This window comes from Maylandia zebra, linkage group LG20, assembly GCF_041146795.1.
Source record: "Maylandia zebra isolate NMK-2024a linkage group LG20, Mzebra_GT3a, whole genome shotgun sequence".
Classification (NCBI taxonomy): domain Eukaryota; kingdom Metazoa; phylum Chordata; class Actinopteri; order Cichliformes; family Cichlidae; genus Maylandia; species Maylandia zebra.
This window is the reverse complement of record NC_135186.1, coordinates 5,823,811-5,846,280: the sequence shown is the minus strand read 5'-3', so window position 1 is coordinate 5,846,280 and position 22,470 is coordinate 5,823,811. Positions and strand designations below refer to the sequence as shown.

The window sequence follows — 22,470 nt, the reverse complement described above, 5'->3', positions numbered from 1 at the left end:
GCCTTTGAAAAATAGTGCAGAGGGTCTGCAGTCCACCATGAAAGCTCTAGTGGCATTAAGCAGACAGAACTGAATTCAACTGGCATTTATCAGCCTTAATATTAATGCTTTCTGTGTTTATAGAAGCCTTCATCGAGTTTCATGAATACAGTTGAATCCAACAAGGGAACAGAGTTATAAAAGGGAGAGCAATCAGCGAGGTCCAGTTCTTTAAAGGGCTCTTAAACATGAATATGGAGATGGAATTTCTCAAAGGGGATTGTCTCTTTCTTTCTTTATCAGAATTGGCTGGATCCCTCTAAAGAGATTAAGAAGCAAATCCGGAGTAAGTGCAGCAGATGCACGCATACTGTACACACATGCACACATATGCACACACATGCACACGCACACACAGTCGAACAAGTCCGCGCAAAAAACAGCAGAGGCACAGAAATCCTTCACTAAACAACCTTTGCTGGGGCTTCGTCCACAGTTGGTCCCTGGAATTTCGGGTTTGCTGTCAAGTTCTACCCTCCAGACCCATCTGTGCTCATTGAAGACATTACCAGGTAGGTCTGACTGCTTCTGTTAAGCTTGCTTGTCAAATCAACCATCAACTATATCAACCACTGCACTCAAAAAATAGTGTTCTGGTCATTGTTAACTTCTCTTGAACCTTTGACCTAAATTGTTTAATAGGACTATAGTAGCCTGCTATCAAAGAATTGAGGCTGAGACTCATTACAGTACTCGATTCCTTCAGATGTTCCAGTTAGGCTGACACTTAGATCTTGAAGAGAAGTATTACCAGCATCTCTGCCTCTGTTTTTTTTTTTTTAGGTACTATTTGTGCCTGCAGCTGAGGGATGACATCCTGTCTGGTCGTCTCCCATGCTCATTTGTCACGCACGCCCTTCTGGGCTCCTACACAGTCCAGGCGGAACTGGGAGACTATGAGCCCGAGGAACATGGTCCAGACTACGTCAGCGATTTCCACTTTGCCCCCAACCAGACGCGCGAGCTTGAGGAGAGAGTGATGGAACTACACCATAACTACAGGTCATAGAAAATATGACTTCATTAGTAAACTCAATGCTCTTGTTTGCGATCTGAGGAATTAATATGAATAATAAGAAGTGAAGGATCGGTTGTGGCATTTGCACTGTAGGGGAATGAGTCCAGCAGAAGCAGAGATGAACTTTCTAGAAAATGCCAAGAAGCTCTCGATGTATGGAGTTGACCTGCACCACGCTAAGGTACAGGGATGCTCTCTTTATTGTTTCTCAGTCTTTTTTTATCTGTCAGTACCTCTTCTTCTGGCTCTTTGATACTCTGTGAATTTGTTTAATAGGATTCAGAGGGAATCGACATAATGCTCGGTGTCAGTGCCAACGGTCTGCTCATCTACCGTGACCGCCTCAGGATCAATCGGTTCGCCTGGCCAAAAATCCTGAAAATCTCCTATAAGAGAAGCAACTTTTACATCAAGATCCGCCCTGGAGAGGTTAATAAAAAACGCTTTGTTATCTGTTCTTTAGTATTTTGCTTGGAAGAGCTGGAGTTCACAAGTACTGCATGCACAACCCCACCAGAGCAGCTCCTTGTCACTTTGCCAGAACTGAGGCGAGTGAAATAAAGAGTCGTTTGGTAAAGAGCTAGCTTCACATTTCTATTTCATGGTTTCACAGTTGTTAAAATTATATCACCGCCTCTCTTGACTCGTCCAAAGCAGCGCAAATAGTCATTTCATGGTTTGATAAAAGTGTTACTTCTGAGATGTATCTTGCTGCACACCATGTGACAACTGCAGAGAGTATTTTATCAGGCATTATTTATAGACTTTAGAGATGCCGTTCTTAAAGATTTGGCTGATAGGTCATGTTTTTATTCTTGTCCTTCTCTCTTTCTCGACTTTCGAGTGTGATTAGCCAGTCGGGAGGATTTGCATTTTCATAAAGGATTTTACTTACAAGTGTAGCAGTCACGTTATGCTCGCTCTGGTTTTTCAACTCCCTAAAGTTATTATGATTTCCCTTCATTCTTTGGCCTTGAGGGTATCTGCAGTGCTTTATATCCACAGTTAAACTGACTTTGACATCTTCATAGTGAATACCAAGTCCATTCTGTGCATACACTTTGTTCTGCAGATGTATCCTCTTAAGTCAGCTGTCACTTTAAATTTGCCTGGAGGGTCATCATTGTGGTTTAAAACCACTTTTATTCTTATCTGTCCCCATAGTGTTTTTGTGTGGAACTAAAGTGCTTCCTTTTGTGAATGGACTCCTCCCAATGTTTAAGGACCTGTTATATTGCTAATAACCTATTGATCTGAAAGCATTTTCCTCCCTGTTCACACAACTGAATGTCTGATGGACTGAGTGCATGAACAACTAATTTATAGGTTGGTTAGAGATGGAAAATCTACCCGTCATGGTAGCAGGAGACACAAGGCGAGTAAACAGAAAACACTGATTTTTCCATTGCTGCAGAGTAAACACATTTCACCCTGCCGCCCTCCCTCCATCTTCCACTTCACTTGCTTCCCTCACTCTCTTTTTCTTCTTCACCTCCCCGCCGCCTCCTCCTTTCACCACCTCCACTCATGTCCCTCATCACTCAGTATGAACAGTTTGAGAGCACCATAGGCTTCAAGCTGCCCAACCATCGGGCCTCGAAGCGATTGTGGAAGGTCTGCATTGAGCACCACACCTTCTTCAGGTAGGCCTTAATGCTCACAGATACAAACAGCACGTTTTCTGCACTGTGCTCACTCTGACCTGCATGAACCTTGGCACAGTAGACGTAGAGTATCCCTAAAGTGTTGATTTTCTAACTATTGATTGTAACAGTTTTCTTAAAGAGTCTGTAGATGAGTGATAAAAAAATGCTCTCAAAAGAGTTTGGAAAATTTCTTTGATGGTTTGGAGGTAGGAAGAAGAAAACAAGTCTTGCAGCAAATACATCAAAATGAATCATAGGAAAGTAATTTGATATAGGTCATACAGTGTGAACACGGACCTTATTTGTAGGATTTGTACTGAAAAATTGGATATTTTTAAGGGTTTACACTGATTTTTTTTTTAAACTTTGTTAGTTCCTAGAGTCAGCAAATATATGATAGAAGAGAGAGCTTTCTTGTCTGCATGGTACAGTTGTGGTCATAATTTTAAATGCACTCATGATGGGCATTAATTTCATGGTAATTTTGACCTTTTAATGAACTGTTCTTTTTTCAAGAACAGCATATATCTTAAATGAATAAAATGAAATAAAAAAAAAAAACCAAGTATTTGGTTTCCAGGTTTACATTTATTTTAGATTTTCTCTAATCCAGATAGGATTAAAAGTATACATGCAGGCTCAAATATATAGATAATTGGTTAAATGTCTCTTAGCAAGCAGCACCTAAACCAGATGCTTTTGGTAGCCATCAACATCTTCTTGTATAACTCTGGCGGAATACTGAGCACTGTTCATGGCAGAACTGGTAGAGTTCATTTACACTGGTTGGTGTCCAGGCACACACACACACACACACACACACACAGAGCGAGAGTAGTAAACAACTTTATAATATGGTTGTGGTCAGTGCATTGGAAAGGGGATTCCAGAGGTTTAATGTTAGCCTACTTTATCAGTTCCAAAACTAGTTTGGGATCATTTTCTTGTTTTTTCCAAGTTTTGATCATCTAGCTGTTGAGATTAAGTTGAAAACTTTGGAGGTAATCCTCCTTCTTCATTTTTGACATTCACTTTGTACCACATACCATTACCACTGGTGGCAAAACAGCCCCAGAGCATGATGCTACTGCCACCATGCTTAACAGCTGGTGCAGTGTTCTCAGATTTGCAAGCCTCACCTTTACTCCTCCAAAGATATGTCTTGTCATTTTGGCCAGATAGTTCAATCCTTGTCTGACCATAAAAAGAAGGCATTTGTCCATGTGGGCAGCTGCAAATTTCTGTTGAGTTTTTGTTGTCAATTTAGGAGCTGGAGCGTCTCTCTTTGTCACCACCCTCTCAGTCCATAGAGATGAAAAACAGTGGACAGTGATGGTGGCGTTACAGTGGTATCCAGTTCATGGCAAGCTTGAGCTTTGGTAGTTTCTGAACATCCTAACCAATTTCCTCTCATCTGAGGGTGGCAGTTTGGGTCTTCTTCCAGATCTCGCATGCAAAGTGGGGGACACATCTCAATAACTTGTACGCACGTGCAAGTGTCTAAATGGAAGATCCTGAAATCTGCAATTGTTTAGAAATGGTCCATCATGCTTCTGGAATGGCCTTCATAAAGACCTTACCTCAATCCTATTGATGATTTGTGCACTATGCTTAAAGGCCATGTCTGTGTCAGGAAACCAACCAATTTACGTGAATTCTATCAACTGTGCCAAGGTCAGATATCCAGCCTGGATTATGTCAGAAACTTGTTGATGGCTACCAAAATCATCTGGTTGAGGTACAACTTGCTGAGAAACATTTAATCAAATATTTGTGTGGATTTATGTATACTTTTGAGCCTGTTTGGATTAGATAAAATCCAAAGCAATTTCAGACTTGTGCACCTAATTCTAGGTTTTTAAAATCTGAACTATAAAATAATTGCTGGAAAATTCTATTTTTTTTTTACTTTCTGATTTAAAAAAATATGTATCAATTTGCATTGAGTTTCTGCATTAATTTGCATTGCTTTTTTCTACAACCAGTATTTTCTTTTACAATCTATTGCTTAAATTTAGTCTGCAATTTCAGGTTTTTCAGGAAAAAAAAAAGACTGATGACGTAGAGGTCTCAGAAATTCATTAAGATTCATGTAACATTGTAACTCATAATACACTTAGTGTTAAAGGGTTAAAGATGTATCCAGTGCAATCATTCCATCCTAGAAACAGAACACTTTAAAGAAATCACTAGAAAGTCCAAAATTACCACAACAAAAATGCCCATGATAAGTATAGGTAAACTCATCAGACAGGATATGATTAGCTTAGATGAAGAGAAACTGTTATGAGAGTCAAAAGTTATGATTTAAAGACTTTAGACATGCTGTTAATGAAACACAGGTGGGCTTTGATGAAATCATGAAAACATACGAATGTTGGGAAAACGGGAAACACAACGAGGTCAGACTGGATGTCAGTCAGACAAACTGATAAAAGACTGAGAGAAGGGCAGGACTAAATAAAGCACAGAGTGCTAATTGGGTAGCAAGACACAGGTGGAGGCAGGAGATTCTTTAGTTAATTCCAGTAAATTTCCAGAGAAATCAATAAATAATGGTTCCGCAAAGCCCTATCGAATATGTGCCACATATATTCATTTTAAAGTGAACTGAACCTTCCTGCAGGTTGGTTTCCCCAGAGCCACCTCCCAAGGGCTTCCTGGTGATTGGCTCCAAGTTCCGCTACAGCGGGCGGACCCAAGCCCAGACCAGACAGGCTAGCGCTCTGATTGACAGGCCCGCTCCACAGTTCGATCGTTCTGTTAGCAAGAGGTACCTGCTGCCTCGAAGCATTGACGGAGGTAAGAACCCAGACTCTTTCACTGTCGGTATGGACATTTGCCGTGAGGCAGTTTGTTCTCTCCACAGAGTAAAAATATTTCAGCAAGAATGTTTGTTGATTTTGTGTTGCAGCCCTCAAAGTGAAAGAGGCCAGACGTTCCTTGTCAAAAACAAGAATTAACATTAGATTTAGATATCATTTTATGCGCAGCGCATTCAAAAGCTTAACCTAAAAACTCCTGGTGTTTTATGGTTACCCTCCACTTGCTTTCAACCAGCCTCGGCTCTTGGTGACAGTATGGACCAGCTGTCCCAACGAAGCTCCAGTGAGCGCACACAGTTCATGTCTAGAGAAGATCTGGACCAAGAGGGCAGCCTAGACCTGGACCACGATCAATATCATTATCAAGACCAAGATCAGGACCACTACACAGATCAGGAAGACGATCAGAAGCCGACACTGGGTGCCAATATCTCACCACCGACCAAGACTTTGGAGCTGAAGGTACCAGATGAGAGGACAGACTTGAAATGCACAGAAATCCGACTTCATTCATGCTCTGATTTTCATAGTTCAAAGCTGTACAAACAAATTACATGTCATTGTTAAGAAGAAGAGAGTTTCTATTTAGCCACAACCGATCAATCAGCAGTGCAAATGAAATCAACACATCTGTTAAATAGGATGCTGTAAATGTAAAAGCTACATCGCAGTTTTGAGGACACTGCAGAGAAATAAACAAAAAGCAATTAATCTGATTCATTGGGAAAGGTAAACAGCACACTGTGCATCACAACTGAAAAATATCTCACATTAACTCATCTTCTCTTTCCTCGTTCCTTTTTTATTTAAGAATGTAATCACCTTTCCCATTTTTCTCTCCTTGGCTTAATTAACCTGATTCCCGCTCTTCCGGTTATGAGACTTCTCAGTATGCACCTTCTTTTCTCATCATTTTTCTTAAATCATCTCCTCAAATCTAACTCGACCTCTTTGTAGTACATAAAACGTCTCTAACCGAGCACCCTGCCTTTAACCAGTAACATTCTCTTTGTATCACCGTAAACTTAACAATCTTAGCTAACCTCTTCTTACATTTCTGTCCTGTGCCTTGTGCTTTCCTTCAGGGTGAGGAAGCAGGCTCGCCTGTAGACTCAAAGCCAGAGGTATTTTGGTATTGGACTTTGGTGTCTGTATACGTGCTTTTTTTTGGTCGTTCAAGGTCATGTGCTCGTGCACTGTGTTTGTTAAGCACGACCTGTCTTATGCCTGTGTTGTTTGTCTGTAAAAGAAATGTTATTTCTTTTGATTTCATGGTTTCCAGGATTTCGCTAGGTATAATCCGTGGAAAATGCATGAATTGATTTTCAAGAAAAGACGAGAAATGTTATATATAGATTTAATCAAGCTTTTTGTTTTATTTCGTATTTTCCTGCTGGAAATAGTTGTTTCACTGGAAAGAATGATTAAACTGTAATAAGCATTTTGATGCTAAAAAGAGTAAGACGTCTATTGAAGAACTGACTTATTTTTCTCGACTTGCAGCACAGTTTCACCAGCATGCCTCTGCAACAGTGTCCCCGTATGACATTAGAGGGATTGTTTGTCACCAGCAGGATAAACAGATGGCCTTTAGGCACTGTAGACGATTCAGTGAATCGGTGTTTCCCCACTTTGCAAATCTACCGATCCACCAATTAAACTGCCGCAAAATCTACATCTTTGTTTAATTTAGAAATATATTTATTTAAAAGCCATCTTTCTCTATGCTCTTATTTGTTTTGTAAAAGTCCTGTGCAGGTAGTTGTGGTGCTGTTTTCTTGACTACTGCAGGAAATATTGGCATCACATTAGTGGCTTAATGGACTCTTTGTTTGTGGTTTTGTAATGCCTTCCCATCAAATCTTTGGATCAAGAAGTATGGGAATAATCCTCCTCCAAACCCTTAAGTTCAGTCAATAAATGTCTTCATTAATTACCAGTTGGCTGACACTGAAATGGATTGTCCCTCTCTTCTTGGCAGAACATTAAGTGGCTTAACAATCACAGTCCAAAGCCTCAGTGGTGTCAACTGTTTCTGTTTGTCAGTCTGGCTGCCTGCCTTTTTTGACTCACCTGCAGCATTTTACCTCTTTGTCTCTGCACGCATCTGCTCTCTTTCCCCACCTCCACCCCCCCAAACTCCTAACCCTTCCGCTTTGCTCGAAAAAAAACCTTTCACTTCATGTCGCTTGCCCCACCTCATCTGTCGGACAAGGAACTGGTCACCCTTCGGCCTAAACAGGAGGTACAGCTTGTCATCTCTTTTTGGCATGAGACGTGTGTGACTCTCATCAGGTGTTCAGTGTTTGTTTGTTTTGTTTTTTGTATTCATAACTGTACCACTCGCAGTTTGAAAACAGGAGTCAGCAGTGGAGCTCCTGAAAACAGATATATTTTCCTACAGAGCACATAATCTTTTATGCGCTTTGTACATTTTCTGGTCATATCTAAAGCCTTTATTGGCCATCCACGTGGTACAGTTTTTACTTCATAAAGAAAACAATCCGTCATGCTACCTACCTGATCAGACAGAGCTTGGTTACGATTGTTCATTTTCCAGTTAAATCCAAATCGACTTCATTGTGCTGTGAACCAGAAATAGACTTAGAAGCTTTCTATTTATGCTGTCTTTTTTTTTTTTCTGTTTTTCCTTTCACTGTGTGAGTAGCAGTTCTTGGACAAACCAGAAGACGTTATACAAAAGCACCAGGCCAGCATCAACGAGCTGAAGAGGGCTTTAAGGCAGCCTAACAGCAAAATGGCCCAGAGAGAGAAACGCATCTCTTCAGCTACTCCTCCTGGAGGGACTCCGGAGCGGAAACCAGTAAGAATGACATTCTGTTTCCAAGTTATGGCACATACTATCATTGTTGAAATATATATATTACCATTTTCTAAACAGGTTGTATTGGTCCTAGGCCAACATATATATATCTTCACAGAGTATGCCAAAATTTGGATTCCATTAAACCAATTCACAGAAAAAAAAACCTAAAAATGCTTTAAAATTTACACAGTGATACCCCCCAGTTGTTTTTCTTTGGGATTTTTTTTTTTTTTTGTGTGTGTGTGTTTTTTTTTTTTTTTTTTTACAATTCTTCTTTACAATAGCAATGTGGGGTAACAGTAATGAATGGAAGAGCCGTTTATCTAGTTAGGCTAATGAAACTGTCTACTCTATGTTAACATAGGCGACCACTGACGCCAAATTGATTGACAAGCAGGATGCTTATGAAGGAACACTGGACTCTTACTCTTACGTGGAAAAGAGTAAGACCTCTTCAGAGGGTAGAGACACATTTGCAGTGACATCTTGGACTGAAGCGAATATGAACAATTGCCAGACACGCCCAGACTCTGGAAGAAGTCGACATGGAACATCTCCAAAGCGGGAAACTGAGTTTATTGCAGCAGGACTAAGAGATATGAACCCCATGGCTGGTACAGTAGCAGCTAATGGGCATCATGAATCTGTTCAAATTCGGAGAGCCATTCAGGAAAATGGATATGAGTCTCCACCTGAGAAACAGGCAAGAGAACTGAAGAAGGATTTAAGACATGGCCACTTTGAGCATCGAGAGAGGCCCAAGAACTTTGAAACTCCAGTGGCTTGGGATTCTGTCCCAAAGGGCAGTGCTTCAAGACACAGTGAGGCTTGGAAAATAAAAGACCCAAGCCCTGTGGGAGAAAAGGATTGCAACAAAACGGGGAACTCACACACAGAAGTAACAAAAATAGTTCCTCTCAAGCCGCAGAGATCAAAGAAGTCTATAAATAAAGAGAACAAAGATTTAAACCCTCAAACGCACAGCCAGCCTGACAGAGGCGTCTTTGGTGCTGCCGGGGATGTACAGATGACAAAATCTTCCTGTGAGTCAGGAAGGAGACTGGATGATAATGCTGTACCACTGTCTGCCACAGATGTTGTCAAGGAAAACACAATGGACACCAAACACCAGGGTGAATCTACAGCGTTGTATCAGCAGCAAAGTCAAACACATCAGCAGATTAGGAATGAGTTTTTCGGACAACAGGAGCTCAGGGACTGCAGGGACTCTGCAGGCCAGTGGACGAGAGGAGGCGTTGCATTTGAAGAAAATTCTCAAATCACCTCAGAGTTTAGCGCCAAATTTCCAGCAGCTCCCCCACGCACTCTCCCCCTGAAAACACAGTGGTCCCGAGACAGACTGAGCAACATGGACAACAGCCACATCCACCACAGGACGCCCAACCAAGAAACAGCCAAGAGGAAGCAAGCGGTAAACCATCTGCCCCCCTTCCCCCCCCAACCTGTTTGTCAGTCATCGGAAAGTAAAGCATTGCATGAGCTTCAGGCGATGTGGTGCAAATTGTTTTTTGCCATCTAAAAACAAACCTTCCAAAAAAAAAAAAAAAATCACACACACGCATAAACTTCAGAATTCATGTGGCTGTGTATGAGAAAGCAAAAGTTCACGTTCCTTCGCATCGCCTCATTGACCGACTCAGTTCACGTCCATGGCCTAGGGGGCATTTTGCTTTCCCTTCTTCCCCTCCGCAAATCTTGACATCTGCTTGGCCATTTCAGAACGCTGTGGGCCTTTAAGCAAACTTCCCATTGCTTAAGCTTCAGGCGTCCCTTCTATCCCACCTTAACTTGTCACGTTAATACCTGGTCTCTCCTTCCAACACTCAGAGCGAGGGTGACTGCTGTTGCAAGGAGCGCAAGACCTTTTTCCACCATTTTTTTCTTTGAAACCTCTTTTTCTACATAATTTGAATCCTTTGTGTAAATGGCTGAGGAGGCCATTTGAACCAAATGTTCTACCTTGGCACCTCTGCAGCAAAGCAGAAAAATGAAAAAGACGATTAGATGTAATCACTGGCTGCAGAGCTGCCAAACCTCTTCAGGGTTCAGGCTTTCATATGCCGCATTTAAAAATATGAATACCTTTTCCCTGAAAGGGAATTTTGAAAAATCAAACCTTTCAGTGCATGGCATTACCATTGCACTTGCAGTCATTTTTAATGATGTCAGCCTGTGAAATATACCCAGTTTGCATGCTTTTGACTGCAGCTTAAAGGCTTTGGAGTTTGGGGGATCTCTCACATTGTGTGTTTATCGTGCAGGTTTAGGAAAAGCCCCAAAGTTTATGAATGACTTAGACATGTTTGCTTACAGATAAGAACTCAACAGTGCTAAAGCGACATGCTTAATAGCGGTGAAGGAAGAACACTGCAAACTCGGGCTCTCCAGATATCAATTCTTTCATCATGTACAAAAAGCAGAACTCGACATCAAAGCAGTTTCAAAGAAAACTTTTTCTAACTTTTATTTTTGGATATGCTTACACACATTAGCTATAGGGAGACGGTATAACTTCTGGCTGCATTTCGGTGAATTCACGCATGCTTTCATATCGTTGTTTGCTTTTTGTTTGTTTGCCTTTTCCATAGGAGACACCTCCCACCCCTGCTATCCATGAGGAGCCTCTCAGTGAAGCTTCAGTGAGTCATCCCTCGGCTCCTCTCATATTTATTATGTAGTCACACCTTGGGAAAAGAGTAAATAAACTACAATTAGATATTTGACAGATTTTATTCAAGCTGCTCTTTGAGGCGTGTTTGTTTTTGTATCCAAAGCGTGGAGATAAACGCACAAAAGCACAGCCCATAAATTCATATTTAATCAAACGGGGAAACTGAATATTTTAAAGTGCCAGCTCGACATCATGCCTAAATCTGATATCTAATATTTTGTGCCGCTGTTAAATGTTCAATAAGCATGTTTCCATGTTTAATTGTGATCAGAGATCAGAGTAGAGAAGCTAATGTATGTACTTTACATGCTGTACATTGTCTAAAAGTGCAGGAGATAAACCACATCGAATTATCATCTGTCTCCTCTATAGAGGGAACCATGGGAGAGGCGCCTGGGCTCCGTATCAGAGGATGATCAGGACCACGAGATCCTGTACTTGAAGGAAACCCACCTGGGCATTGAACGAAAATGTTCCAGCATCACAGTCAGCTCTACATCCAGCCTGGAAGCTGAAGTAGATTTCACCGTCCTCACGGACCTGTACACAGGCATGGAAGAGTTCTCCAGGGGTATGTCGGAGCTGGGAGAGAGGGATCTGTCACCTGATGGGGGTCTGCGCTTTGGCATCGACATGCTCCAGCAGCAACCCTCTGAGCCACCTCCTCCCTTAGTATCGGCTCCTCTGTCCAGAAGAACCAGCAGCAGTCCTCCAGCCAAACAAATCCAGGCTGAAGAAGTCCGACCAGAAGTCAAACGGTCCGATGTCCAGGTAGATCAAAGTTTTCAGATCAGCTGTGTAGAACCACTGAGAAGTGTCTACTTCTTTGGTTTGTTTTGTTTTCACACTGCGCTATTTTTAGGCACCTGAAAATATGCATCTTGGCTCCTTTTTAAATTCAGATGCCAGTGCAGGAAAGAATGGGTGTTAATTTGATCTGAAAGCAAGTAGCATGAAATCATTACTCTACAGTTTTATCTCTCTGCATGTTTGTAACCGGGCACTTGAGAAATAAATAAAGCCAAGCGTGAATGCAATGGAAATAACAGGAAGAAAAGAGCTGAATTCCTCTCCTCCCCAGCACTTTTCCCATAACACCAACCACATCCACGCTCTGCGTCTTTCCCAAGTTTCCCAACAAAGTGTGATGACAAGGTAGTTGTGGGTGAATTCATGCAAGTTTATTCACAAGGCTGTGGTTTGCCTGTGCAGTGGGTGGTCAGAGGGAATGTAACAAAACAGAAAATTATGGGTTCATGATTTGAGTTGTAAAAAAGCTGGGCGGCTAAAAGTATTCAAGCTTCTGACACCTCTAATGCACTAAAATCCACAAATGAGCAGATGAAGTGACTGTCATGAAATATGCAGGAAAGGGATGTGCTTTTAGTTTGAAGTTTTAAAGAAGGTAAACGAAAGAAAACCCACTTTGTTCTTTTCCTCGTTTTTTATGTTTAACTTTTTACTAAAGTAAGATATCTCTTAAGCTTCCAAACTTCAGACTCTCAGGTTGTCTTTTGCTTTCTGTTCTGATTAAATTATGTTCCTTTTCGCAAACAGGGGGCTTTCAAGCCTTTTAAAAACCTCCGTTTCTGCACAGAGTCTCAGAACAACACTACGAACTATACACACTCTTAATAATATAAACATTCCTTCTCTTAAGCCTGTAGTTCCCAAAAAACCAAAGAGATCAGTCCCCGTGTCTTCATCAGTGGACCGAGATCAGTCACACAGAGAAGGCAGTCGTGTCTCTGCCGCCGCACCACTGAGCAGGGAGGGCAGCGATATCAGGCCCACGCCAACAGTCAGAAAGACGGACATCAGGACGGAGACTCAACCCAATGGGTCAGAGGTCACCACGACCATCGTGGAGTTCACGGATCAGGTTAACTTCATATTTCACTGCTAAAAATGTACAGAAAGGTAGACCTGTAAAATATCTGGACATAATCCAATCAATCTGTCTGTTTCAGGATCACGGCATCACTGGACTAAGTGAAGTTTCTTACTCTACAAGACAGAGCGTTTCTCCTGTGAGTACAGACAGGGGGACCTCTCCAATTTTAACTCAATCTGCAGCACACTCCTTCTTGTTCTCCAGGGTTCAAACCTACTTACAAAGCCCAAAGACACGAATTCAGGAACACACATCTGACTGAATGTCATAAAATATGGTTCATGTGTCTTTGTAATATTTGCCTCATGCCTCCTCAGGTGCACAAAGGCAGTCTTGGCAGAGAGACATCAGGCTCTCCCATCCTCGTCTCTGAAAATGTTACCTCAGCTACCACTCATGTTACAAAGGTAGAGAAGCTCAAGTAAAACTCACAAAGTGCACATTTAATTTATAATTTAGTGCCGCTCATCTCCTTTAAATGTTAAGGCTGTTAAAAGAAAAGCTGTTGTCTGTATGCTGCAGACAGTGAAAGGAGGATACTCAGAGACCAGGATCGAGAAGAGGATCATAATCACAGGAGACGATGATGTAGACCAGGAACAGGTGAGCAGAAATTGACAAATGAGCTTTGAACTCACAAAGCCTAAGGCTAAAATGTTAGATTCTTTAAGTGGGCAAATACATTTACTGACTAGATAAAATATAAAATGAGCATTTGGGTATCTAAAGACCAATTTTTAAAATGAATTGTAATTCCAGCTCCCTTTGCGAGCACAAATCAGTATTCAAAGGAGCTTGCAAAGAAAAGCGTCTGGACTGTCCTGACGCTTTTCTTTGCAAGCTCCTTTGACTACGATGACCTGGATTACTGAGAACCTTCACAGACACAAATTGGTATCTGAACCTGTGTTCTGCTTTTGTAAGATACAGAAAAGTTCCATAAGGTACTTGGGTGGAGGGGTTTAAGCAATTCATTTCATTCAGGACACACACTTCACTCTTTCCTTTCAGGCTCTGGCTATTGCCATACAGGAGGCCAAGCAGCAGCATCCAGACATGCAGGTGACTAAGGCAGTTGTTGTCAGGGAAACAGAATCATCCACTGAGGACCGACACGGTGCATCAGAGGTACAGCTGGCATCTTGACGCCATGCAACAATGGATGAGATTTTTACATCCTCTAAACTCTTTTGAGGTTAAGGGATTTAACATCCACGTCTCCTTTCTTTGCTGCAGTCCTGATTTCCTGAGACGAGAGTGCCCCCCTTTGGACAAGAAGCGTCAGTGCCCGACTTGAAATTGCCGCCCACCATCCCAGTCGATTAAGGACTACTGCCTGAGGCGCTCTGCCAGAGCCTCTTATACAAGTTCACACACAAACCTGAAACAGGACTCTTCAAACGATTTAATTTGTATTTGAACGTTTCATTATAGAAATCGTCATCATGTTCAACAGAGTGACTTTTTTTTGCAGTCAGGCTTCACAAGTAAGAGAAAAAGAAAAAAAAAACATTTATTAATTTTACATGGTTGATAACATGCCACAAGAATTCCAAACATGTGGAAAAATTTCAGACATAATTCAAGTAAATTCCCTGCAAAAAATCTCAGGGTCTATATGTTCAAATCACTCGCTTTGGTATTTCTAAACAAAAACAGAGAACACAGGGAATTCATTGGGAAAGGGTTTTATTTAGATATGAGTGGCTTATACTCTCATCATGTAATTCCTGCTGTGTGCTAAAAAAAAAAAAATGTGTTCACATTGTGTCACTGAGTAATAGAATCTAGTACATGTAGCTCCAGTACTGTTAAAGCATCCAGTCAATCGCAGGGTTTAGTGAAAACTGTTTAGTTTTCATAGCTAGTCAAATAAACAAATATCATCCCATCGCACTGAATGATGAAGATGCACTGATTAGAGACGACTGCGGTCCTCTGGAGGCGTTTATTCGAGTATTTAGCGAGGACCAGTGTTAGCTATCTAGTAATATTTGACTTCCTTTAAACATATCTCACCTCGACGTGTGGGTGGTAAGTATGCATATCTGCATTTATGTCTTGACATTAGGAGCTGTTGATACACAGTGTACCTGTTGTATTTATTCAAACAGTGGCAATGTAGTTTCTGAGCATGCTGATGTTTCAGAATGAGCCCAGTCTCTCTCCTCTCCCAGCCTTTAGATACGCGCTCAGAACTCACCTGGATTTAAATCCTCATTGGCCGTTGTGTGTGTAGTAAGTAAGTAAGTACATAGAGTAGGCTTACATTCCTTGTTCAAGTCACAGAACGGGCTCCTGCATCAGTAAAAGTAGTGTCTGAGATAACTTTTGCATGATGATGATTTCTTTTGGATGAATGGACTGTAAATGACTTCAGTGGATATTAACTCATCATAAGGAGCGATGATTCTGTCAACGACGGGAACACCCTGAGAAATTACAAAGCTGCAGAGACTGAATTGTTAATAATCTAAAATCTTGAAGAGAAATGATGCGTGTTGGCGAGGGTGGAAAAAAAGTGGGAAATGTCAAGTACACAGTACACAGTTATGACAGCACACTCGATTATTCTGTTGCAGCCCTCTTACATTCTCATCTCTTCTCAAACCGCTGGTGATGTTCATCTGGTCCTAACCTAGCCGTTTTCTACTTATTTGCCAGTGAATGAACATAATGTGGCCCACATAATGTGAGCTTACGTTCTGCAACCAAGCTGAAATGGCATTATGCATCAGAGCTCTGCCGACGCTCTTTCGTGTAAAGTACCATGTTAGAAATAAGATACACAGTAGGAGACGCATCTTTGGACTTTTAGTTGTGTGTGATTTGGTACATGGATGTTAGAAGGATGCTGTAGAGATGTAACGTGCCAACTGAGGTAGCAGTCAAACTGTACAAACCCTGGTTTTGTATGAAATAACTTTATATGAGCAACTTTTAATTACAAAGTGTCAGAAGGTCAAATGCACACATTTTTTGGTATGACATGGTTTCCCTTTAAGTATACTGTCTTTAGCGTTAAAAACAATATATAACTTCTGTATCTTTTTCAGAACTCATATTTTATATATAGACCAATACATGCAGCAGAAAATTCAAACAATTGATAAAAGAAATGTCAAAAGCTGCCACTCAAGGTTTATGAGGAAATTAACAGGCTTTCAGACACTAAACTATACCGTCTATGTTCACGTGTCTAGTGTAACTCCTTTTGTGTTCCTTATTTTGGTTCCAAAGTGATGCTTAGTCATGGATGTGGGTGTCAAACTGAAAGGTGGAAAAAAGAATAATGCAACCACGCATACCTTGTACTGTATATTTGGTGCTGTTTAGTGGATCGTGAAGATGTATAGTAGTTAATGGAAATGGGCTTGATGTACACTAGGGGGCACCTGTTACCTAAAAGAAGCCAGCTTAGCTGCAACATCAAGCATACCCAGCTGAAGTCCTTCTCACCATCCTTCACTGGATCGACCAGCATGGTCTGACTTACCTCTCTCTGTCCAGAAAAGGCCCACTCACGGACATGTGACAATGACCAGACTGTAATAACCAGACTGTGAATAATCGCAGACCCTCGACTGTGGCTGAGACACCTGGTGCCGAAGTCTGATTGAATGACCTCTGGCAGACCCTTAAACCTAACCTTGTCCTTCTGTACAGAGTTCTCCTTCTTCTCCTCCTCCTCCTCTGCAGCTTCATCTCTTCTGCTCTGCTGCTTTCCACTGCTTAGTGCTGTATCCTTGCTGTACATTGTACTTGCATTCATTTGAAAATGAATAAAGACAAGAGAAAAAAAACAAGGAGAACAAGATAAATGACAATCCCTCTGTTTGATCTGTGTCTCTAATACTATACTAGTGCTGTAAATGATTAGAAAGACACGGTTCAGGCATGCGTTTCTTTTTCAGGCAGTGAATATTGCATATTTACCTTTTTTGCATTTAAGTAGTTTCTAAGTTTTAGTGAGGAGTTTAATGAGGAGACACAATTCAAATTTTAGTTTCTGCAAAAAACACCTGTATTTGGAAATCTGGGAAAGTTATCCATAAAACAGTTTCAGGAACATGCTTACACACACACACACACACACACACACACACACACACTAACATAAAATATATTCTCTTTGTTTTTTACTCACCCAACACACATACATATACCTTGCTTATACCAGGTTGGATCCCCTTTTGCCTTCAGACCTTCACATCCATGTTGACATGATAAAATGGTATAGATCTCTCGGCTGCACATTCATAATGTGAATCTCCTATTTCACATCCTGAAGGTGCTCTATTTATTTGGGAATCGGTGTTACGGCCCTAGCAGGGCCTCCTCCTGAAGGTGCCTGTGTGGGCGTGTCCCACTACCTCTTCTGCCTGAGGTGTCACCTTTCCCTTTTGTGCAGCTGACTCTCGTCAGTAGTTAAGGAGATTTAAGCCCAGGGAAAGGTGAGCTCTGGGCCAGAGTGCCAGAGTGCGGTTACAGCTAGTGAGCTGAGTGTTTGTGGTGTTTGCAGCTAGTGAGCTGTGTGTGTGTTTTTGGTGGTTTTCAGCTAGTGAGCTCCTCTTTTTGTCTTACTTTGTGCTTTATTGACCAACGCCTGAGAGTCGTTTGTTTCTTAAATGGTGATAGCGGCTTGTCCGTCTCTTTTAGTTAGTATTAATAGAAACTTTAATAAAGCACTTTAATTTAACCCTTTTTCCTCCTTGACTCCTTTTTCTGACCCGGTCACTTTTTGTTACTTCCCCCTCACCGCCTAGACCCCCCCCCCCCCCCCCCCCCCCCCCGGGGGAACGTAACATCGGTGACTGGAGGCCGTTTGAGTACAGTGAACTCACTTTCATATGTAAGAAACCAGGCTGAGATGACTTGATGTTTGTCACATGGCACATGCTGGAAGCCGCCATGATTAGATGGGTACACTGTACATAACAGGATGGAAATTGTCAGTAAAATTGTTCATGTAAACATACAAAAGTCAAAAGAATGCAAATAGAAAATGAATGGAGCTTAAGAACTTTTTTAAGTTCCTTTTTTTGTTTTTGTTATTTTTTTTGCTACTCTTTTATTCAGCTTTGACAGATGTGGTTGCCAGCATCTCATCTAAGTTTCAGATTCCACTTGGTGGAACATAACAAGTGGAGGTTTCCAACCTAACTTTTATTAGTGGAACAACACTAGAAAATAAACCTAACACTCTGATAAAGGCTTGCATTGCACAAGAACAATGGTGTTTTATTGAAGAGCTTGCCTAGGGTGTTTGTTCATCCCAATATACCTTTAAACAGAACTCCTTTTGGCAAGCTTCCTAAATATAAAGCAATACTGACCTGATGTGAGCAAGAAACTCTGAAGAAAAAGAGTCCATGAAGCTCGTGCAGTTCAGATACACCATTACAGGTTGTGTTTGGTTAAGCTTAATGCTGCACAGTTTCAACCAGTTTATAGAAATCTGTATTCACAAATGAAACAATTACATTTCATTTAACTGCATGCATGAATAGATGTATGAAATTCAATCAGTCATGTGACTGTAGGTGATCCCACAGGCTGATGAATAACAGGAACTGATAGATTTTGGTGTGATGCAGAAAGTAGAACCTGTTCATCTGGACAACTTTTTTTGTTTGACCTCATAACAAATTAAATAACAAATTAAATATCAGATTTTCTGCTTGGAAAATAGATCAAATGAAAACCTGAACTTTCACACTTTTCCAGAGCGGTGATAGAGTTGAAAATTCCATAGAGAAGCAATAAGTGGGTTAGGCTGGTTTTTGTTTTTTTGTTTTAATTTTATAAGGCTCTGTTAGAAATGTGAAAATTATACCCATATGGGTAGTCTGATGGAAAAACCCAGCACTTAGATTTTGAAGTATGCAAACTCTCCACTTCAGACATCAATAAAAGAAACAAGGAAAATGACTTTATGTTTATTAAAAGCAGGTTGTTCCGTTTCAGACACCCTAAGCAAGGTACACACACTGACTGATTTCATGCCTAACAGCGGCTGACAGTAAAGTACTCCCGCTACTTTGTAATAAGCTGGAAACGTCAGTAAATATCTGCCACTTATTGTATTACAATGCTCACTATGAAGGACAGAAGACAAAGGCCTGTTATGTCCTAAAACCGCCTAAAAAACATGATCTAAATTAGAGCATGACTGAGCCAAAATACAACGCGGATAAAGAAAAGGAGTATAAATAAAACCTCTTTTGAATAATAACAACGTGGGATATAACCATAGGACTTAAGGCTCAATTTGGGACCTGAGGATTTCATACATACGCGACATGTGCGACAACGCAGCTGACATTATTCGGCGTGCCTTTGTTGCACACTTTTCATAGATGAAAGAAGAAGATGAGACATCAATTAGTCAACAAAGATCTGCTGTTTACAGTGGAAGTAATACTGGGATGGACACGCAGCATTTTCTCACAATACAACAGGTATAACTGAACCTTGTAGGCTCTGTACCTTTGGTTCCACTCAGTTTCATGGCAGCTGAGGTTTTGATGTGACATAAAAGCATGAATAAAATACAGGTAAAAGTTACAAAGGTCTCAGATTCTGGTTGTCATAAAGCAATGAGACTTAGCTCCCTGCTTTTTAGCAGGGGATGACTAACAGTTGTTTTTTCCTCATTAGAACGCAGGAGGTTTTTCAAAGACAGCAGGGAAATGGCTTCAACCACTTCCTGTCTCAAATTAAGCTTAATGATACTCACTTGCTTTAGAACTCCTTCACTCTCTGTCATGTTTAAATCCCATCAACCGAGAAGAGTCCAGTGGAACATACACATCTGTTTAATAAAACCTGCACAGCCTCTTAAGCAAGAACATATACACACATTCTATTGTGGCCTCCAAGATGAAAACCATACGAGAACATCCACTGGTTAGAAAGAAGGCGAGTGAAAAAAAAAAAAACGTCTTCAAAGAGACTGCAGTCGAGCCACAGTGTCCTTTCAGTTCCATAAAAGCAACTTATGAAAGAGCCAGTTCCTTTCAGTAACCACTTTAGAAAGGTGGAGGAAAAGAATCTTCCCCACAAAGCGATATTTGTAGAAAGAAGAGGAAAGACACAGTAGTGCAGGAAAGGGAGCAGGTGGGAATGTGGCTGTCAGCCTGTTGTTGTCTTTGACCTGCTTTTTCTCCTCTTAATAAGCAGCTGCAGAGCCTGGTTCCTGCAGACATTTGTCATAGCAGCGTTCTGGCTGTGATGATTAGGGCTGCAAGATTGACCGTGGGGAAGGCCGAGAACTCCGAGGCTGCTCCCGCGGCTATGGCGTCTGAAAAACACAATCAAATCAAAATCCAACAGGCGCTTGGTCTTGCATTTAAAAAGTCTGGCGTGGTCTAGAAACGCATGAAAAAACGTTAGAAGGTCATTGAGTGCAGACTTTTACGTGATAAATTATCACAGAGCAGAACGGCTCTACATTGAAGTACAAAGAACTGATGCGAGATGCGAGTGCGTGCACTTATCAATAGATGGCACTAGTATAACATATTCCGTTATGGGGGCGACCCGAGTTTCAAAGAGCTGGACTACTGAGGCAGGCAACAGCAACACACATAGTTTGATCCAAATGGCACATCCACTCTCAAACAACCTCCTGGCCATACTTGGAGAATGCTGGAGACCATTATGTTGTTGATAGTATGTCTCCTGGTCTGCGGATAAGAGACTATTTTAGAGGTAATGTGAAAGAGGAAATTACTTATTTGAAGACTAATATTACATCAATTAATTTGGAAAAAAAAAGCTTCCTAAAAGAGTTTCTCGGATAACAATTTATCTATTTAATGCAGCTGCAGGGTGTGTTTGTACAAGTGCCAGGCTTGCAGTATGTGCATTGTTAGACTCGCACGGCTTGATCAAAAGAAGTGCTGTCACAGTGTTTCTCTGCAGCGAAACTAGAGGACCTAAATTACTTCCACTCAGAAAAGGGTGCTGAAAAGCTAAAGTGGATATAATTCTTTCCTGAGCGTGCACAGGTATATGCAAGGGCCTTTTTCTGTATGTCTCAACCCCAGCTTGAATATATTCATTCTCACAAAAAGAGAGAAAGAAATGTTTCAGGACTGTCCTACCTGCTATCTTGGGGATGGTAATCTGGCGGCTGCTGATCCCTTCACCTCCCTCACTGAAAGGTTTAATTTGGATTACATAGCCTTGGTTGACCGGCAGCGACAACTCCAAAGAGGTGTTGTTGGTCTCCACCACGTTGGGACGACTGTGTTTGTCCTGGCTGTACATCACCTGAAGGAAACAGAGTGCGAACGATGATAACAGAGTGTGGCGTGGCATGAAGGCACTCACAATGCGACATATGAGTGTTTTATTTTTCCTTCCTAGCGCGCTGACAGGAAAATCTAAGTGTGAGCTGCAGCTCGGCGAGTTGGAGTGAGCAGTATCTGAAAGTTAACAAGAACGAGACTCTTGCTTTAGATATCTGCACATGACTGTGCCGGGTCACTGGAGGAGAGGGCTCAGTAGAGATAAGGCAGAACTGCCAGAAATCTTCAGTCCTGACTTTTCAGCTGCGGTTTGGATGCATCTGCCCATTTTAACGCACGCTAAGCTCTCCACTTTCACTTCACTTGTAACGGGAATAATGCGACTAAGACCAAGTCTTCACACTTTTCGCCTGTTTAGCGTAGGAGGCTGCAAATTCGTGCTCCTATTTATTTACATTTACAAGCCAAGTGACACTTGGAAAGACAGATGAAGATAAAAACCCTGAAGCAGTTATTATAATATCTATTGTGCACTTGATGCTGCAGTGGCAAGTTAAATGTCACAATACGGGAAGATGAACGCCAATAAGATTTTACTTCGTACATGCTTTTCCTGAGATGACTCGCTCAGAACAGTTGTACAGTTTAAACTATGTGGCTAAAAATAATGGGTGCTGTGGGTGTTTGGGTTATCACAGGACCGCTGGTTTAAGGCGAGGAGGCAATTTGTGTAGGACTTCCGAGGTTAAAGTGAAATGCTGCAGAATATTACACCAATGCAGGGGATAAAATGAGGCTCCCATTTATTAATAACACTCTGAGAAGTTCATCAGCACAACCAGTGTGTTCATAAATAACAGCGTGCTCTAATGAAGCAAATGGACCAAGTAACAGTCTATCATTCTCTGTTATGTTACTATCTATAAAACCCTTTACTTGTCAGCTTTGAATTGATTCTTGCTGAGGCAGTCTACCGTGGAAGTGTAAAACTTTACCTTATATCCTGTGACTTCTGACTCATTCTCCAGGGCGTGCACTTGGTCCCATTTCAGGATGACCTTGGAGTTGGAAGTGTTCCACATAATTTTAACTGGGGCTTGACTGGGTGCTGAGTGAGGACACAGGGAGCAGGGTAAGGGGAAGAGGGAGAAGAAAAAAAGAGGCTGTCAAGTCGATAAACAGTCACGAACCAACTCAGCATGAAGGAGATTTCTCATTATCAGTTTATCATCCCACTGTTAGGAGTGAGCAGTGAGAACAATCCAAGACACTTC

At 41.4% G+C, this 22,470-nt stretch overlaps 2 protein-coding genes across 5 annotated transcripts in view; one reads left to right on the top strand and one right to left on the bottom strand.

The window, feature by feature from the left end:
- Positions 1 to 16,762, top strand: part of si:dkey-178k16.1 (band 4.1-like protein 1) — a 47,835-nt gene extending 31,073 nt beyond the window's left edge. Inside the window, exons 5-24 of one of the 4 annotated variants that reach the window (XM_076878199.1) lie at positions 283 to 325; positions 476 to 551; positions 823 to 1,041; positions 1,151 to 1,238; positions 1,334 to 1,486; positions 2,603 to 2,700; positions 5,330 to 5,505; positions 5,764 to 5,990; positions 6,614 to 6,652; positions 7,744 to 7,773; positions 8,197 to 8,352; positions 8,720 to 9,787; positions 10,965 to 11,015; positions 11,420 to 11,818; positions 12,708 to 12,929; positions 13,018 to 13,077; positions 13,259 to 13,348; positions 13,464 to 13,544; positions 13,953 to 14,069; positions 14,178 to 16,762. In XM_076878199.1, the coding sequence (XP_076734314.1) occupies positions 283 to 325; positions 476 to 551; positions 823 to 1,041; positions 1,151 to 1,238; positions 1,334 to 1,486; positions 2,603 to 2,700; positions 5,330 to 5,505; positions 5,764 to 5,990; positions 6,614 to 6,652; positions 7,744 to 7,773; positions 8,197 to 8,352; positions 8,720 to 9,787; positions 10,965 to 11,015; positions 11,420 to 11,818; positions 12,708 to 12,929; positions 13,018 to 13,077; positions 13,259 to 13,348; positions 13,464 to 13,544; positions 13,953 to 14,069; positions 14,178 to 14,183 (3,399 nt within the window). In that variant the 3' untranslated portion in view covers positions 14,184 to 16,762. The remainder of the gene's footprint in view (positions 1 to 282; positions 326 to 475; positions 552 to 822; positions 1,042 to 1,150; positions 1,239 to 1,333; positions 1,487 to 2,602; positions 2,701 to 5,329; positions 5,506 to 5,763; positions 5,991 to 6,613; positions 6,653 to 7,743; positions 7,774 to 8,196; positions 8,353 to 8,719; positions 9,788 to 10,964; positions 11,016 to 11,419; positions 11,819 to 12,707; positions 12,930 to 13,017; positions 13,078 to 13,258; positions 13,349 to 13,463; positions 13,545 to 13,952; positions 14,070 to 14,177) is intronic. The other 3 variants (XM_076878200.1, XM_004554162.4, XM_076878202.1) reach the window with 3 other exon arrangements.
- Positions 16,763 to 18,865: 2,103 nt separating this feature from the next.
- The window catches only part of cntn3a.1 (contactin 3a, tandem duplicate 1), a 79,563-nt gene continuing 75,958 nt past the window's right edge, over positions 18,866 to 22,470 (bottom strand). The window contains exons 21-23 of the mRNA XM_004554164.4: positions 22,192 to 22,304; positions 21,050 to 21,218; positions 18,866 to 20,244 (exon numbers count right to left, since the gene is read on the bottom strand). Coding sequence (XP_004554221.1) covers positions 20,153 to 20,244; positions 21,050 to 21,218; positions 22,192 to 22,304 — 374 coding nt within the window. The 3' untranslated portion in view covers positions 18,866 to 20,152. The remainder of the gene's footprint in view (positions 20,245 to 21,049; positions 21,219 to 22,191; positions 22,305 to 22,470) is intronic.